At 35.3% G+C, this 18797-nt stretch overlaps 2 protein-coding genes across 2 annotated transcripts in view; one reads left to right on the forward strand and one right to left on the reverse strand.

The window, feature by feature from the left end:
• The window catches only part of LOC143152191 (G-protein coupled receptor Mth2), a 72559-nt gene extending 62988 nt beyond the window's left edge, over positions 1-9571 (forward strand). The window contains exon 11 of the mRNA XM_076322029.1: positions 16-9571. Coding sequence (XP_076178144.1) covers positions 16-38 — 23 coding nt within the window. The 3' untranslated portion in view covers positions 39-9571. The remainder of the gene's footprint in view (positions 1-15) is intronic.
• Positions 9572-10633: 1062 nt separating this feature from the next.
• The window catches only part of Nha1 (Na[+]/H[+] hydrogen antiporter 1), a 167842-nt gene continuing 159678 nt past the window's right edge, over positions 10634-18797 (reverse strand). The window contains exon 6 of the mRNA XM_076321307.1: positions 10634-15470. Coding sequence (XP_076177422.1) covers positions 14943-15470 — 528 coding nt within the window. The 3' untranslated portion in view covers positions 10634-14942. The remainder of the gene's footprint in view (positions 15471-18797) is intronic.

Here is an 18797-nt window from a genome sequence, read left to right on the forward strand (position 1 = left end):
CGACAACGTAATAAGACGTTTGGAGATGCAACGAATGAATGGGACCTCGATTCCGAGCATTTGGAACGATATTAAGAGATCTGTAAGTATGAATGTTTCGTACATCGTAATGCGTCTAATCGTTATTGTTTTCTTTTTCAATTACACGGGTGTACACGAAAAATATTCACTTTCGAAATTTGTTATCGTTAATCTGTAATATCCTTCGATATAATTTGGTTCTACCTCATTGTATTTAATTTTCACTTTCTCGAAACTCTTCTTCACGTTGTATTATTTCTTGTTATCATTATCAACGTTGAACTTGTTTGCGTGTTATGTTATCTTTGATTAGTACTGTTTGCGTGACTGAAGAGTATTACGGTGTTTGTTTCGCGCTCATCGCGATATGGACCGGTATGCCGTCAAAACGTTAACGAAAGTGACGTCTTTTGTTTTTTGCAATATTTATTATTTCGTTGCAAGTAAATGGTACCAACGATGTTGGAAAGGTTTATGGATAATTTGAACAGATTCGAACGAACTGATAATAGATTCTCTACCTTAGAAATTTCCTTTGTTTCGGTTCCTCTGTCAACGAGGATACGTCGGTTAAAAGTTGAAAAAATATTTTCTGTAAAGCAAACGCAGTTGTTCGACAACAATCGCGATAAAACGGTTGTAATACGACGGGATTGAGAAGTTAAGTATTTAACGATTTTAAAGCTACCGGTTCTCGTTTCGAAATGGGGAATTATACATTTGCAGGTAGCCACTGTGTTTTCATGGAACCGCTTTATCATAGTCACGGTTAATGACATTCTCGTGAAATGTTCACGCGGTTGTTTAAGCAACGACAATTTCGCGTTTCGTTAGCCTTCAGCGGCGGAAATTCCCGTGAATATTTCAAAGGAGCGGTGTCGACCGGAAACGACGAAGAAGTAGAAGAACCGGAAACCCTTTGCTGTTTGCACTCACCATCATTCCCGTTTCGCGAGCGTTCAAATTTTAAACGCGTCTAGCGCGATTCGCGCGAGAAACGATTTGCAAGTTGAACATTTATCAAACTCGATGAAAAATTGATTAATATTTGGGAAAGTCTCCATGCGTTTAACGCGCCGCTCAAAGGAATTAAGTGTGACGTTTTCGAACAATTGAGAAGAGCGAGATGAATTTCAAGAACGAAACAAATTCTGTGTACTTATAGGCTAACGCGTTTATCGATTTTCTAACTTCTACGTAGTGGTGTAAAGCGTTGTAGGTAAATGTTTATCAAACTGAATCGTGCCTCGGAGGTTCGTGTCCTGGCATGTCCAGACGTGTTCTACAATTTGAAACTAACAATGAGAAAAATAGCAAGACCTCTTGTTTTTGAGGTACAATTACTTTAAATAGATACGGTGTTTTAAAACATATTAATTCGAAAGCGAATTCAGCACACTAAAATAAAAAATTAAGTTTGTCTAAACGTGTGCTCTGTACACCTTGTTTTCTACTTATAGCCTCTTTGGTTTACAGTAATTATTACGATAAACTTAGCTCTTCTTTCGACTGTTCATAACAGTAACGTTTCTTGTCTCGTGTATGACCAACAAATTTGAACAGCATCCGATACTTTTGAACGGACAAGGTTTACCGTAAGATGTTTAAAAGTATTCGAATAGAAGATTCTTATTTCGAGTAAATCTGTAAAGAGATTACTCGAATATCAAAACAGTTGTAATTTGAAAACGAAGTTATATTGGGAAATACAAGGTTCGATTGAAAAGTTCTCAGATTTTTTATTTATTTAAAAAATATTGATATATTCTACAATATCGATACAGTTCCTTTCGAAGTAGTCTCCATTGAATATTACACTTTTGTGCAAGTATCAAGTATTTTTTCTAATCTTTAAAACATTCGAGGAACTCACTATTTGGTGTAGACTTTGGCTCGTTCAGTAATTTTGCCTTTATCTTCTTTGTGGTCGCAAAAGATTGGTCTTTCATTGTTTTCTCCGTTTTTGAATAAAGGAAAAAGTTGCAGGGTGTCATGTTCAACGAATATAATTTGCCGATAGTCGATCGAGGCACCGCTACAGTTTTGTTATTTTTTTTTAAATTTATAAACAAGTAGCGAAGCGTGTGCTGGTGCATCATCGCGATGCAATTTGCCACGAGTTGTTTTTCCACAATTCTAGTCTAGTTTTTTTCGGATTGGTGATTATCAAGAAAAATTTTCTTAATTTTTTCCACATTTTCATCGGTAATCGATGCGCTAGGCTGTTCAACTCTCTCGTCACCTTCAATATTTTCACGGCCCTCTTCGAAATGTTGATAACACTTGTAAACATTTCTTTATCTCGTAGCAAACTCGTAATTCTTCTGCGACATTTCCAACACGTCGTTGCCCTTTATTTTATTTTCAATGCAATTCCTTTGCTTCGTCATTTTCAAGATTAAAAGATCGCCGTGTACACCAAAATACGTCTCACTTATTTGTTCGTCAAAAATAAACAAACGAGTTCAATACGACTGAAAATTGGCACGTGTATCATCGACAACTTTTTTTTCTTATTTTCACGCGCTGAATTCACCTCTAAATTTGTTTCGAAACAACCAGTAACGAAATCTAGACAATTGCAGAGAACAGAGCTGAAAAATGTTTTCGAGCATCGAGATTTATGCAACGATCGAAGTGATCGATTGAACAAAAAGGTGATCCGCTTACGCGATGCAGTGTTTCCCGATTGTACGAAATTGTATTGGATCCACACGATTTCATATAATCGGAGAAGTTAAATTTTCTATTCCATCGATCGGTCTCTTTGTATCTCGAAGTCGTGCTTCGTACGTGCTGTTCAGTGCCAAGAATCAATATGATTCAACAAGAGCAAGAGAGATAGAATAACAGTGAACGAGTGTCGCATTATTGCTGTCCTGTGGCTCGCAACTTCAAAATTAAAACACGCGCGTGAAACGAGTCGTTTGTTAATGAAAATTAAAATTTGTATATTCCTTGGTGCATTCTTACTAGAGTGTTATCAGTCGGTGGTTGAAATGCTTTGAAAAACAACATTAATGCAAATTCTGAATAACTTTCAATTGTGTCAGGAGTGCCAGGATAATCGCTATACTAACAAGGGAAGGATTCCAACTGTACCACACCGATTTCAACGATCTTTAATAAGACGATAGAGTATTTACATATCGTTAAATATGACTGGTATATATTAGCTGTGGTTACTTGATATTTTTATAGATTTAATTAATTAATGATACGTACCTTTTGATGTGCCATGATTCATGTCGTTTCATCGTGTACAATACTATCATAGTGAAATAGAGAGACGAAGAAGGAAAAGAAATTAAAAAAATTTTAATTAATCGGGAAATTTTAATTAATCGAGGAGTTTTCGATTCACAAGTCACGCAACATATTACTTTGTTATTATAGTTTTTCAACCTAGGGTCTATAACCATATTTACCAGACGTATGTAACAATATGTACTCTGTCATTCTGTAAGTCCTTTTCTTGTAAGATACAAAATCGAAAATATTTAGATGTATTTTTTGCATTGGGAACATGTGGTAATAACGCATGTGTCAATAATAGTAAAATATTATTGCAGAAGTTGAAAAACTGTTTAAAAAAATTGCAATAATATTCTATCTATACAGAATGTTCTATTTTTATACCTACAGAATGCACAATCCAATTCGATCTACAAATGGATGTTTCGGGAGGTACACTGAATTGAACAAAAATTAATGGTACGGAAATCGAAATGTAAAATTTTCACGAGTACAAATTTTTATAATTTTTAATCGTTACAGGCACTTATTTTTTTTTAGAGTAAAACCTATATTTATTGACAGGTATTCAATTATAATGAATCAAAATTGACGTTATTCATTATAATGAATCGAAATAGCCAATTGTTAAGCATTATATTCAAGGAATAACCGTGATCAAATAATGCACCAATGTAAAAACGACAAAGACTCTAATTACTAAGTACCTAAGTATCTGTCGAAGACTTAATGAATCAATTTGTAAAATGATCGAAACATCGAAGACAGAGATTTTTCGTTACGCTCCTGATAATTGAACATTCTATATTTTGCCTTCCTCGCATTATCAGTTGCGACACGAGCGACGAAAGAGCTTAAAAATTTACGTTACAAGTTCAGTGTGTAACCTGTTCGAAACCCCGAGAACAAAAGCAGCGGGGCGTTCGGAAATCTGCTCGCAGCTTTAAAACAGGCCTTAAATCACGGGGAAGCACGATAAACGGTTTTTCGAAAGCTTTATATCCGTCTCGCGGCATCCGAGGAAACGTTGTGTCGATTGTTTGCGCACCGAGGGAAAATAATCGAGAAATACGACACTCGACGTTTCGCAAACGCCACGAGAATCGTGAGATTTCATGAAAATTCCACGTTCCCTCGCCTTTGCGAGTTACGTTTTTCGGTACATTTGCAAAACTTTCGTAAATACGTTTAACACGAATTCGCAAATATATAACGAGCGTTATTATCGCTTTCGAAAATCTGAAACAGCACCGGTAGCTTTTTAAATTCAATTCTCGTTATTGATATTCAAATTCGTTGCAATTTTAACAGTTTGTAAAAGTAGAGGTGAAAATTAAATTTCCCGGCAGTGAACTTTAATCCCGCTTCATTAAGCAGCTCGTGTTTCTATACTTATCCTCGTTGGTATTCAGAGTACATATTAAACCTCGTTTTTCTATACATGAGCAATTGTCGAAAGAATTAAACAGCTTTTATCAAGTGATATGCATAAAAATTAAAGGTTTGCTGTAAGAAATTTTTTATCTTTCTTACCATTTACAATTAATTCGATACAAGTGAAAAGTGATCTATTGGTCGTCTTTATTTTTTCGAATTTAAATAATTTTGAAGAAAACATTCCGTAGATATTATTTGTGAAAATATTATGCTTTTGAGAATTTTGTCGTTTTCAAATCTCTGTATCGAAAACTGTTTTGCATCGACTTTCTTAACAAAATTTAGAAACAACGAGAATAGGAGAAATATGGGTAATATGGTAAAAACAAAAGAAAAAGAGGAAACTATCTGACAGTTTACAGAGATAAAAATCGCGATAATTAGAAAGGCATTATCGTATTGTAAGTTGACAAATTTAACGAAATCCATACTGGAAATATTTGCGAGGAGATAATACAAACATATTACGTGTATTATTTTCGCAAACAAATGCGGACGATTAAATTTGGTGCGTGTACCTATTACGTTGTAAAAATGAAAAGATTTAAAAATATTGCGCGAAATCTGGTTCGATAATATTCGATACTCGTTTAATCTCTGTGTACCATTTTAAATTTTATTACTGTAGTTTCACCTTCTGCTGTAATATTTCTCTGGTTTGGATACGTTTTCACAACTAAAGAATTTTTCGGAATATGAAAACTTATTTTAGAAGACCCTCCATGGGAGGAGAGTTGGGAAACGCTGATCTAAAATACAGATCTGTCGCGAGATCTGCAGCGACGATCTCCATATATTTTCTGGATCAACTGTGGAACGAAGTGGACGTCGCGCGTGAAGTTGTGTAAATTTATCCGCGGCAAACAACGAATAAGCGTTCCTGCTTCTCAACTTTCAATATTTTCTATTTAACGTAGAATACACGGAATACATTGTTCGTGAAAAATTATCGTTGTACTTATGTTATTTTTTATATTTTTTTAAATATATACATAGGAGCTTTAATTCAATCGCATTGAATTAAAACGATTAAATCTGGGAAAGAAATTAAACGAAAGTCAATAGATGTGAAACTCGATCAAATAGTTTTATAATAATTTATAACATATCTGATCGAAGTTCCACGATTAAACGGTCTGTCGTTCGTTAGTAAATACGTATCGAAGGACCTAACTATTCGCCCAAAGGCAAAATTACATAGTATTTTATTTCTATTTTTCGTGTTTCCATTTTCTCTTCGCCTTTTTGGCAAAATTGAACACGAATGAAATTATTTTAACTTACTTGTAGAGTCACCCGAAGAGTCGATCGAACCGAGTGAAAGGTATATATTGTACAATAGAATCCACGTTACATTTAATTTAATTTAATTATTCTAATTATTATAAGGTACGATAAGAAAGTATTTTGGGCCATTGGACCATTTCTTGGAAACATAAATATGTTTCTAGTCTTGTTTATTTTGTTTTCTAATGATATTATTGTGTATTATTCGTAACGATCGACTAACTTAAAATGTTTGTACTATAAGTTACATTTAAGCTGCTTATTCGATGTTCTCGGGAAATTTTTATTCACTATTAACTTGATTTAAATACTCTTTAAAGGTAATCGAAATCTTTGAACTGTACATATATATGTCCGTTCGAAGCTTTACGAATTATCTATCATGATTTTGTAACAGTGATTGAAAGTTTAATGTACGCAAAGGTTGAATCGATCGATCTTCGTTCAACGAAATCGAGGCAAACCGTTTAGGAGTAGCAATATTCCAAGTTATGAATAGAAATTGACGCAAACATAGCCAAAGGATTAAGTCACTGCAGCTTAATTGCTGAGAGGCCAAAATAAATATTGACGATCAAGATATCGGTGACGACGCCCACCGAGAATTAATATGCATTACTGTGAATTTAATGCATTATTGATCAATCTTTCTTTACACAAATATTGACGGTTACTTTCAGATGCAATTGCATGGCGTCCTGTTCACCACGGTGTTTAATTCGTTAACGATAGTCTCTTGGCAAATGGCGACTCAAATGTCGTCGAACGACATCGAGTAAATTGCCTTTAATTAGCCATATGTTAGTGGAACATTCGAGCAAGCTAGCAAGAACGAATAATGCTTACTGTTCGAAAGACGTGATAAATAAAAATTACCAAACGTAGGAATAATTTAAATGCAACGGATACAAACGAGTATATTTTTGAAGAGAGAAGTTTATCCGTAAGTTTTCAAGGGAACGGAAAGAGAAAATTCAATTTCCTTTCTGTCGTCCACAGTACTGTCTACAATTATTCGAACGAGAAAGAAAACTTTCATCCAGTTGTATAGTCATTCCATATTTTCATAACTTTACTCTTGAAAGATATACATATATATATATATTATATATCTAGAAGACGCGAGAAGTTTCTATAGATCTTCTATAATAATTTTCGTCTATATATAATATTTTTACTTTTCGTTTGAATATGCTATGTTACGGTGCCTTAGTATACGAGAAAATATCCGATTAGATAATCATGTAGCATAATCGAGAAAATATGTATCTATAAATTAGTCAGTGTCGTTTAGCTTTCCTGAAACTGAAAAGATATTTTCCCTCACAGGGATCGAAATATAAAAAATCGTTTCTTTACTATTTTTCTCGTGACATTTTCTACGTCACTGAAAATATTCCTAATTTAAAGAAAAAAATTTGTTTTCTGTACATTTTTTACATTTAATTATTGATTACGAAAGTTTCACCGAAACATTTTCTTTTAAGATACTAATAGGAATAATTGGACAGATTTCTCAGAAGATTTCTCTTTCAATTTAATATTTTAATTCGTTGTACTCGCGTACAGTTCATCCTTCTTCGCTTTTTCTCAGAATCAATTCTAAGATATCATCGAACGTCTTCTCGAAGTGTTTGTTTCGCGAAGCAGACAAACGTCGCGAAATCAACGAGCTTCTCGACGTTTCTGGGAAGCGGCGCCCCTTTCGGATTTCGCGAAGACAAAATCAAGAGCTTGCAGGCTTTCGTTCGCGCGTGTAAGCCGATGATGCCGTTGGTAGGATCCGTAAGCTTATTACGTTGCTCATCGTCAGCGTGCAGAACGGGGGAGCCTTTGTAATCGGCACGAAGAGACGTTCTTCGTCATAAAAGTTCATTCGATTCCGCGTGCGTCAAGTGACTCGTGTTCCACGACGAAGTCAACCCAAAGTGGAACGATTCGCGCGCGTTTCTCGAGAACGACGAGATGCTGAAAATTACGCTTTATTATCGCGATTACGCGGACATGAATTATCGATTAAATCGTCTCCCGAAATTTAGCTTTATTACTGAATCGCTAGAAGCAGAACATCCGAATATCTTGAGTAAAAAATATTTTAGATTCTTCGAGTATAATTTTATTCATCGATCATGATATGACATCGAGAACATAATAATACCAAAGTCGTGAACGTTTCGACGAAAAGTAAACATATTATCTATAAAGACAAAATATAATATTATATTTAATTATTCTTTTTATGGATAATAATAATAATTACACAACGATGACCTTAACCATAAGTCGAAAACGTTTACGATTTTAATACGAGGGTGTTTTAATCGTCGATGAATGAAATTAAAAATATTTCTTACTTAAGAATCGCGCAAATATTATGTTTCTGTTCATTCAAATATTTTGGATTTGATGGCAGTGTTATTATCGTTCTGACGAAACTCGCTTGGACAAAACGTAGCGATGAAACAAAATTTATTAATAAGTATCTATTTTTTATTCCGATAGTACTAAATTAGGTGGAAATATTGATAATTACTTATTTTTTTGTTTTAGAATCGTACTTAGTATTTTTGCTGCTTCAGCAAGGAATTTTTTATTCTTAATTACGTTTGCACAGTCAACTTTTCATTTCTAATGAAGTAAGAGCTCGAATTTCACATATATATTCTATTAAAAAAGATATTTCACTAGGCAAGTATTGTGAAATTTTTTAGTACACGCTTGTTTTATTTTTTAATTACAAGTGAAGGTTGTCCTAATTTTGTGCGCGTAAAAATATTACGATGATGACGTAACGTTAAGAATTCTTTTTTTGAAAAATGTGCGGAGAATCAAATTTTATATCTGACAACGCCATCTATAGAAAAAGATATTCTGAACGCAATTCTTCGTCTTCTTCTATGTACTTTAGTTTAATTAAAAAGTTTCCCCGTGAAACGACCGAAGGTTTGTGAAAATTTACTTTGCACACTCAACTTCCCATTGCTTGATATCTACGTGCAGGGTCATTTCGAAGTCATACTAAGCTACATGGTTGAACTCTTTTTGAATCAACTGCAATATGCAAAGAATGAAAGTGTGTTTTTCTAAAGTTACTATTCAGATTTTTTTGTACCTAGAAATCCAAACGAGATACTCGGGTGTTCTGTTTCCGATGACTTGTTCTTTACATTATATAATAATATATAATACATAAGAATATATTACAATATTATTGTATTATATATAATATTAAGTACTAAATTAAGATTACTAAAATATCGTTAATTACATTGCCTCTAGATATATATTAATAATGAATAATGGATTATAGATTTTCGATGAAGAATTTACGGAAAGAAACAAGGGAAACAATGTACATCGTACACTTTAAATAACTGAAACAGCGATGATGAGAGACGATAAATATTTCTTGATAAATTTATTTCTACTCGTTTTTAATAATTGTGTAGTACTATTACCAGTTCTGTACGATATGTGTTAGAATATTTTGTGAAATCTACATGTATTATGTATATCTATCTGTGTGTATAAACATATGTATTATACAACGTAATAAAAATTAATGTTCCATTATTAATTTAAAAGTAATCGATTCTTTACCCAAGATGTATCGTTTAAGATAAGAGTCTAAGATTTCCTACTCTTAAATAACCGATAAACAAATTTTCAAAATCAATTTTTTCGAAAAAGATTCGACTCGTACAAAAATATATATTTAGAACAGTTTTCACTTATTATTTTAACGCAAATTATATTACATCTTGTACGACAATATTTTTGTAGTGTCGAGCTTACGATTAGCACTTTTTTTAAACCATGGTAAATTTGATCTTCGTTTAAAATTCGAGTAATTTGCATATCTGTAAGTCGTGTTTGAAATTAGCAATAATCGCCGGTGGTTGTACGTTGTATTTGATAAAATGTTAAACAAGTATCGAAACGAGAAATTCAATATTCATTTGTTTGTTCATTTAAGTTTTCTTATTTTCCTTGTTTAAATTTTGTTCGAAGAATTTTAATTGGTTCCGATTGGCTAAGCGATCGAAAGTATTTTTCAATAATTGCTGAAAGTAATTCTGTTTACACTTTCGCTTAAATAACAGGAAAATATGTTTATGCGCTATTTATTTTTTTTGATTTTTAAAAACGGACCACGGTCGTAGTTTGCTTCGGTTTGATACGAAGAATCGATATTACTTCTTCCGTTGTTTTATTACCTTCATCCCTTCCTATACCCAAAGACTTCCGTACTAGTTACCGGTTCGAAGATTCGCAGTTTCGAAAAGTCGTTTTTCCCTCACTAATTTTCCTGTTTCTTTGCGGCAGCTTCTTTCACCGTATTCGGTGTACGATCATTTTCTTTTTCAACTATCTATTCCAAATAATGATATAGCGAAGAAAAAAGGAATATAAACTTTAACGTTGCTCGAGTCTATATATTTTTTCAACTTCTTATTTCCATGATAAACAAACTCGTCACCAATTGAAATTACAGCATTAAGTGTCTTGGAATTTTAGAAACTCCATGCAAGATGATCGAAGAAAACGCGTCATCGAAACTGGACTGTTTTTTAAAAAACGAAATTAACGCTGCGGTAACATAGTGGTCGGGAAATAAAAAAATACAACACAGTTAATAACTAATTGTTATCTTTAATACTTATACATTAATTATTAGTGTCTAACAGTGAAACTTTGTTCTTACACAGTCATCCTCTCCCCTCTGGCAAATTAATGCAAGAGCACTTTCAAGCTAATTAATTAATCGATTAATTTACGCGCAGATGCTCTTTACTTGAACTTTCGACCGATCGATTAATCAATTTGCCGGCTCTTACGTATTCCTCTCTTACTCTCGTATTCAGGGATAATTATACAGGCACAAAATATGTACAAGTATTCACAGTCACTTGTTCACCGTGTTTCTACATTAAAATAACGAGCTTTGGAACGATTTTACAAAAAGTGTACCAATATCTATTTTACGTACGTATAAATATATATCGATTACATTTTCCACTAAAACGTTTCTTCTTCGCGACTAAGTAAACCACTAATTACTAATATCATTTTCCTGATAATTTGGGCATTATTTACACCTGTCCAAAAGTCAACGGAATTTTGTTTACTATTGTCAAAATGTTCGAGTGCCTTTGATTTCACAAATAGGTTACATTCATTTATGAATTCAATGCAACCAAATGAATCTTGAACGAATGAAATTTTTTAATAATAAATTGTAAAAAGTGACAAGAAGAGTGTCAGTTTGTTACAGGACGCGACAAGCAAGCATATTTTTGTAACTAACATAAAATTAATTCGATCTAAAGAAAGAGTCGAAGAATTAAAAGATGAGTATGCAATTTTCTCTTTCAATAACACATTCGACACAATTGCTATACTTCGTTCGTTTCCTGTTATGCCGAAATAAAAAAAAATTCTCTCCCTACACGTTGCACGAATTAATATTAAAGTAAAGAATCTAAAAGGATCGTGATTGTCTAAATTACTTTTCGCAATTTTGTTCTTAAAATTGTCTTCGTGTAAATTCTGTTATGGTATAATTACAGAACACTGTTATAAATACGTATTACGGTCACCGATGACTTTTACTCGAACGTAACATTCAACGAATAAAGGAAAGTGTATCTTTATGTTATCTAAGCAGAAAGCCGTATGAAATAGTGTGAACAAAATGAATTGGCCGATCAAAGCTACTGAGGGGCTACCCCTCCATACTGTTCAGCTTCCCCCACCATTCCTCTCGTGTTTTGCGCAAGTCTAGATGCACAGTTGGAGTTGCAGCTGGCATGGCGCAAAAGTGAGAGTCTTGGCTGGCAAAATTTGTCGTCTTCCTCGCAGTAGAAGTGACCTTGAATAGCAAATTGATCGTGTTCCAACTATACTTCGATAGAGTTCACTTGCACACTTACGTTAATCGGACACTTTATTTTTCCGAGTACTATGTGACCCTAAAATTATTAACTTCTTAGACTAGACTTCAGATAGTCTTGCATATTTAAAAGAAAACATTGGAAAGAATTTGTATCATAGAATAAAGAGAATCACGATTAATAACAATGTTGAACTCACAAGACGATACATCGAAAAATATTACACGATGTGTACATTTTGTGCCAGACATAAAAACCCTTTAAAGACGATAACGACGTATATAGTAAATTCATTCTTCTCCAATTATTCCTTATCTTGCACAATTATCACTTTCCACCTCTTCGTTCGATAAATTTAAAAATTGTTTCCGTAATATAAATACTACACGTGCATATATGATAGAATGAGTATCAAATATGTTTAAAAAATCTTTAAAAAACCAATCGCTCTTTATAAAGATCCCTCTAAAAATAGGTAGACGTTTTTTTTAATATAAATCATGCGTTTTGGAATTTCATTTGTCAAGTCTTTCGAGAAAAGGCATATCGCCGTTCGTGACAATATTGAGTTGAAAGTTTGCGAGAAATCAAATTACACTGTGTTTTAACTCGTTTTTTTTTTATCGACATGTCGAAGTAAACGCGTGATCATTGAACATTGAAGTCCTTTGTTCGAAAGGCTTGCATAAAATCGTCGCATTTTAAAATTTGCATTTGCCGAAGATTCGCATTCAGTTGCTGAAAAGCTTTCAGATCAAACCGTGACAGTCTTTTCATTTCCTGTATCCATTGTCTTTTCAATCGAACATATTATAATTGCGTTGCTTAGCACGCAAAGCAATGCATCGTATCCTAAATAAAATTATTTTTACCCAATGAGTCTCAACACGGTTTTACCCAAGCAAGAATTGTTGGATAGGTAAATATGTACAGGCTTAAACAATTATGAAACATAGTCGGACATAGAAGACACGAGTTGCTTTAGTTCATTATATAAGACGTTTTCGTATCTCTATCCATAGAATAATATTTTATCGCGTTATATCGATAATTGCATAAAATATTCAAATCAAATCTTGACTTTCCATTCAAACAGAACGCTGGCTGTCTAATCGAGGTTTAGATCTACACCTAGACCTCAAATTTCATAAACTGATTTCAAGCGGTCGTACATTTCTCAAGAAGTGATATAACACTTTTCTCGTTTATTTTCTCATTCATTCATACTTTGAAAAGAACGCAACAACGGTTGAAAGTCAAAAAATTGACGCACGTCGAAGCCATTGTTTCGAAATATTTAAAATCGGGTAAGATTTCCCATCCGGACAATGAAGCTCGCAAACAAATTGTTCAATTATCGCTCGAGGTTTCCAGGCGTAGATCGCCCGTCTACGGAACATTATTAAGACGTTTTTCTAGCATTTCGTACCCAAAGACACATCGATATCCAACTATACTTCTTTATCTTTCTCTACGTTGCAGTTCAATAACCGTTTCTTTTTAATCGGTACTCTGTTCTACGAAGCAAAGTGGGTTTAACAAATTTCTCTGATTTATCACTCAAAAGATTGATACGCAACCGAGCTTGGAAATGCTTGATACCAACGTGTCTTCAAACCCTGGAACTAGCAACGCCAGCAAAAGTATATTGGAATAATACTCCATATAGAAACAGTGAAACTCTTTATTACTGATAGGAACATTGGCCGTTGAAAATCCTGACGACACAAATTGTGTAAAACGATAACCCCTCGATAAAACACCGCTACGGTGCCTCTATAAAACGTATCGATAGCTGTGGATTTAAAAAACCGATTGACCGAACTTCAAAACGAAGCCATACGCATATCAGCAGGATAGCGATTGATTACAACTAACAACTTTTATATTTCTTTTTATTCTTTTGCGAGATTTCCGACGATAAACGAAACCGAACACAACTGTATCCAAATTACTTTTAATTACAAATAACTAAAAGTATTTTGGAAACAAATCGTGTAACAAGCAAGTGAAAACGGTCTAATTTGGTCTCATTTTTATGGAGAGAACTTCACCAATCCATTGACAATATACTCGCGAAGATGTAACGAAAAATATAAAAGTTGCGAGTTTACATTAGCGTCGTCACTCTCCTTGTCGGATAGTTCGTAAACTCGGCCAGAGAACACCTGATCGCAAACGCATCTCCCTTTCTAAGTGTACACGATGCGCGAGAAGAGGTGCGCGTAAAACTATTGCGCCGCCGACTGTTCGCTGGTACGGATCGCAACGACAGACACTTGTGTTACTCGGTCGGTAATCGGTAACCGGCACATCACGATTTTAATTCACGTTGTTTACGTCGATTTTAAGCGTTTTTCTTTATTTACGTTCTTTATCGTAAACATTAATCACCCTTGTATAAATAATACACCACTGTAGGCCATGTTACATCAAAATGTGCAAATCGTTATAAAAATCAATACGGAGCAAAACAACGGCATGAAAACAGGATCGATCGAATCTTTTCGACGATACAACGCAATACTTTGATAAACTTGAGAACAAGAGCTACGGAAAAGAAAGTTATAAGAAAATTATGGATCGAAAAGGACGTAGACAGTACGAACTAAGACAATAGTGTGCCTGTTACCGATTACCGGCACGATAGTTTCATTAGTACGTCTGTAGTAACCCGGTCAAGTGTTCCTCGGCCCGAGATACGAGAGGTCGATTTCAGGAACGAATTCGCTACCGTCCCTCCTTGAAAAGCGTAGATCCAACATCGCGCCTTTTATCGAGGGGTTGTCGTAACTCTACTTGGTAAAAGTGGTTCGTTTACCAAAGGGACGTTCGAACAACTTCACCGATCATCGTTCTCCATCGATACACGGATGATTAAAGCGTGGAACATGGCAACGAATATTCGAAACGGGAGGATAAAATTACAACAGAGTCTTCGATGGAGATTCTCCAAATGTTCTTTCGCGGCGAACGTCGCAAGATCTTGAGAGAGAGAGAGATAAGGAAAAATGGTCACGTTCGAAAGGAACACGGACCTCGTTTGCCTCAAGGTTTCCTCTCGTTTGCGGTCTCCTCGAGATCCGGGTCCTCGTTGATGATGGAGATGTCTCGAATGGAGGGTCTGCGCGCCTTCCATGCTTCGGGTGGCGTGACTGGCGTTGTGGTCTTTGTCAGGAGTTTTGGCCCAGCTAGGGTAATAATGATGGCGCCAGCCGGGGCGGTGAGCAGAATCGAGAGCACGCACATCGTCACCACCGTTTCGGCGAACATCACCTGTTCAGGATCGTTGGGATCGACCTTGTCTAGGGTGGTCGGTGCCAGTGCAGCTTGCACGGTAGCCTTCGCCATGCAGGCAAAAGCGATGAAGACTTTCTCCTTCAGGTTCAGCTTGGATCGAACACCGACCAGCACCGTCGTGACGATGCGGATCACTATGGCCGTTAGTAGACAACCGACGCCTAGGTACACCGTTTTTCCATCGAGCTCGTCGATTCTGATCTGAGTGCCCGTCACTGCAAACAGGATAGGTTCGAAGATCATCCAGAAGATTTCGAAGGCAGTCGCCACTGGGTTCTGCAACAGAGGATTTTCATAGGATTAGAAAACATCCTTCGAAGTAGATCGGTTCATCGTTATTTAATCGGTTGAAAATCCTTGCCCCGAGGTGTACTGCTTCGAGCAGAATTTCTCGTTCGAAAACGTACATTGCTTTCCAGGACAGGATTAAGTAGAAATATACTACCGTCCTGGGAGAAAATGGTGTGTCTCACTTTCTGTCCAATTATCGTATTTATCCTGGGACTAGCGGGATTATCTTGTAGATAGATGTTTTCATAGAGGAATAAACGTATCTTAATCGTAAGACGCGTTAAAGTGCTAACGAGATTAGACGTATCTTAAAAATTAAAGGAAAACTAATCGCCAATTAGAGGCATCTTGTTCTTAGAGAAATAATGATCCAAGTAATGTAATAGGTTTATCGAACGACAAAACTTATTGAACGACCTAATAATTTTAATACTACTTTGACTCGACCATTAGTATAATTTGTAATAAGATGAAAAACTGTAACGGTTATTAGTTAAGATAATTAATATCTTAAGATACTCAGAAGGTGGAGAAAGAAGAAAAGGATGGCTAAAGAAAGTAGATGATAAACGATCAAAAGCAATAGGTGTCTTTAGATCATGAGTGTTGTAGGCTCGAGAACTATCGTAAAAATCATACCATTCGTTAATAGCAAGAAAGTTAACGTGTTTATTTGTTTTGTGTTTTGTAACAAATATTATACGGTTATCTAAAGAATGTACAATAACACATATTCCGATTGCAAACAACCAACGTGAAAATCGTTTATAAAGTAAATAAACGACTTTATAAAGAATGTGAAATATCTTACGAGATATTAATTTTGTAACTTTAGTACTCCAATACTTCTTTACACAGTATCACCCAAAGAACCGATAAGTATACAAAAATACGATTTCGTTACAAAAAGTGCATTTTCCCGGTGCAACGTTGCACCGATGAAAAAAAGGTGAAGTCATAAAAAATAGGCACTATCGTGCCATTCAAATTTTCTCTCTACAATTTTGTTTTATCTTTCGCTAAGTTCGAGATACAACTCTCCTCGGTTATGCAACTAACCCTGTATAGCGTGTTTACGCGCACCCTGGATTCTGAATTGTGATATTGAATGAGACCGTTCGATTTTAACCTCGACCTCGACCGATGTTATGGTTTCTTTCGTCGCGTTAACAGGTACGTCGCGAGGCCATTTCAGTTGCCTTTAACTCGCTCAAGCGTCAACACGCGTACTCGATTGTCCTTGCGATTCCTAACAGAGACCTACATAGTTTCACGCATTGCACTCATAGGTATCGTAGCATTCGTCTATAACACCACTGATCGGAGGTTACGAACTATAGAAGTACCTATCTCTTGCTATCCACCATTACAGTTGCAAGATGTTTACTTTTAGATTATTTTTACCGCTGGAGTTTAGCAATTCCCAAGGTATACCCAGCTCTACGACTCGAAAGACTTTCTAGTGTCTTGGTGTATTGATCTTAACGATTCAAATCACGTGTCTCTGCTAATCAGTTCGTCGTGTGCACGTTTGTTTCACCTCTACGGAAGTGTCATTTGTAATTAAATTGTGAATCGTGGGTGTGACAGCTGATTTGATAAATTATACGTTACCAATACGTGGAATCAAGCTCTTCTTCTCTTGGGTCTATTCTCATTAACTCCATCAGCATCTCGTGAAATATACTGACAAGATTTCAAGTAAACATGTCGAAATGAAAAAATATTTTCCGTAGCTTTGTATTCTTGTTAAAAGTTTTCCGTAGTTAACAGCGAAGACGTTGAGAAATAATTTAATTTATCGAGAGACAGCAATTTTTTGCCAAAGAATCCTATCAATATTATTTTCTACTCTGTTAAAAGCCAATTTTGAATAGTATCAAATGAATCTTAAGAAGGTTCACGGGAATCTGTTAATTTTAAAAACAATACGAAATCATTTAAAATTAAATGAAAATTGCTACTACATACATTTACTAAAAATAGTTTCGAGTACATTGAAAACACGATAATTTAATTTTACTCTAGGGAGTTCGTCAAAAGATTTCCTTTATCGAAGGGATTCGTGGGAAGATCATACTTGAGGAACACTGCACCGTACGAACAGTCCACTAGGGACTAATCCTCTTATGCGATACTATTGCTGTTGTAGCAGTGACATGGTCGAAACGTTCAACGTCCGTATTGTTAAAAATGGGAGAAACAAAAAATCGCGTAAAACGACGATGGCTTGTACGAACATCGTTTTCCGGTATTGCGTTGAACACGTATATAATTTCGGTTGAAAATCGTTTTCAATTTTATTTCTCTCCGTAGAACGATTGTTCCATCGAGAGGAAAATTATTCTTTTAACAACGTTGCTCGACTATACGTTTATCGTTAATTGGATTTTCAAAATGTTTGAAGGGAGTAACGTTTGAATCTATCTGTACTTGAAAAAATGTTTAATCAAACTTCGAGTAATATCTATTAAAATTAGAAAAGAAATTTTAATAAACAAGGAGTTGTTAAAATGATTAGTTTTAACGTTTGGAACATTTTCGACGGTAGATTGTTACTTCCTTCTGTAATAAATGTTCAGTACGTTTCCCATGTAGCAGCTGGTCGTACGATTTGACGAAACGTCTGGCGTGCAACAGTTAGCACGGTTTATGACTCGTGCGTCAACGAAAGCTATTTTTGAGGAAGTATATTTTTTCAGACTTTCTCCCAACGATGATTACGTAGCTTTCTTGTCGCTGCGTCGATAGTTAATTGCAGGCGTTATAAACCGAGAGTTCTGGAAGGCACAGTGTAAGACCCAAAGGGTTGCTACCGATTAGCCACGTGCAGCGGGCCTGAAGGAAATCCTAACGCATCGCCAAGTTTCCGATTTCCCTACCTTAGGTCGTCGTTTCGAGAAAGTGCGCTAAGGGCGCAAGGAATAGGCTAGGGCGAGGGAAACTCTGCGTTGTATATGTAGATGTAACTGGTGGAATTTCGAGAGTCTTTGCACTCGAGAGACCTTCGAGAGTCGCGTAGAGTCGTGACAGTATTGTTCGCTTGCTAATTGCTAATCGCTGATGTATCACCTGCGACTAATAAACCGTGATCCTACTCAGATACTGAGCACGTTGTTATTTCAGGTAATCTACGCTTCGTCTATTTGTTCGTTAAAACATTCTTGACCTTTCGTTGATTTCTTTACAGATTTGGATTGGTAGTTTCAATTTGTTGGACAATTGGTACTTCATTGTATTTTTCTTCTAAATTCTGTATAAACACTTTTATATCCCCGTTAGTTAACGCTTATTTTATTGCGATGAATATTG

Source organism: Ptiloglossa arizonensis, chromosome 10 (genome assembly GCF_051014685.1).
Source record: "Ptiloglossa arizonensis isolate GNS036 chromosome 10, iyPtiAriz1_principal, whole genome shotgun sequence".
Classification (NCBI taxonomy): Eukaryota; Metazoa; Arthropoda; class Insecta; order Hymenoptera; family Colletidae; genus Ptiloglossa; species Ptiloglossa arizonensis.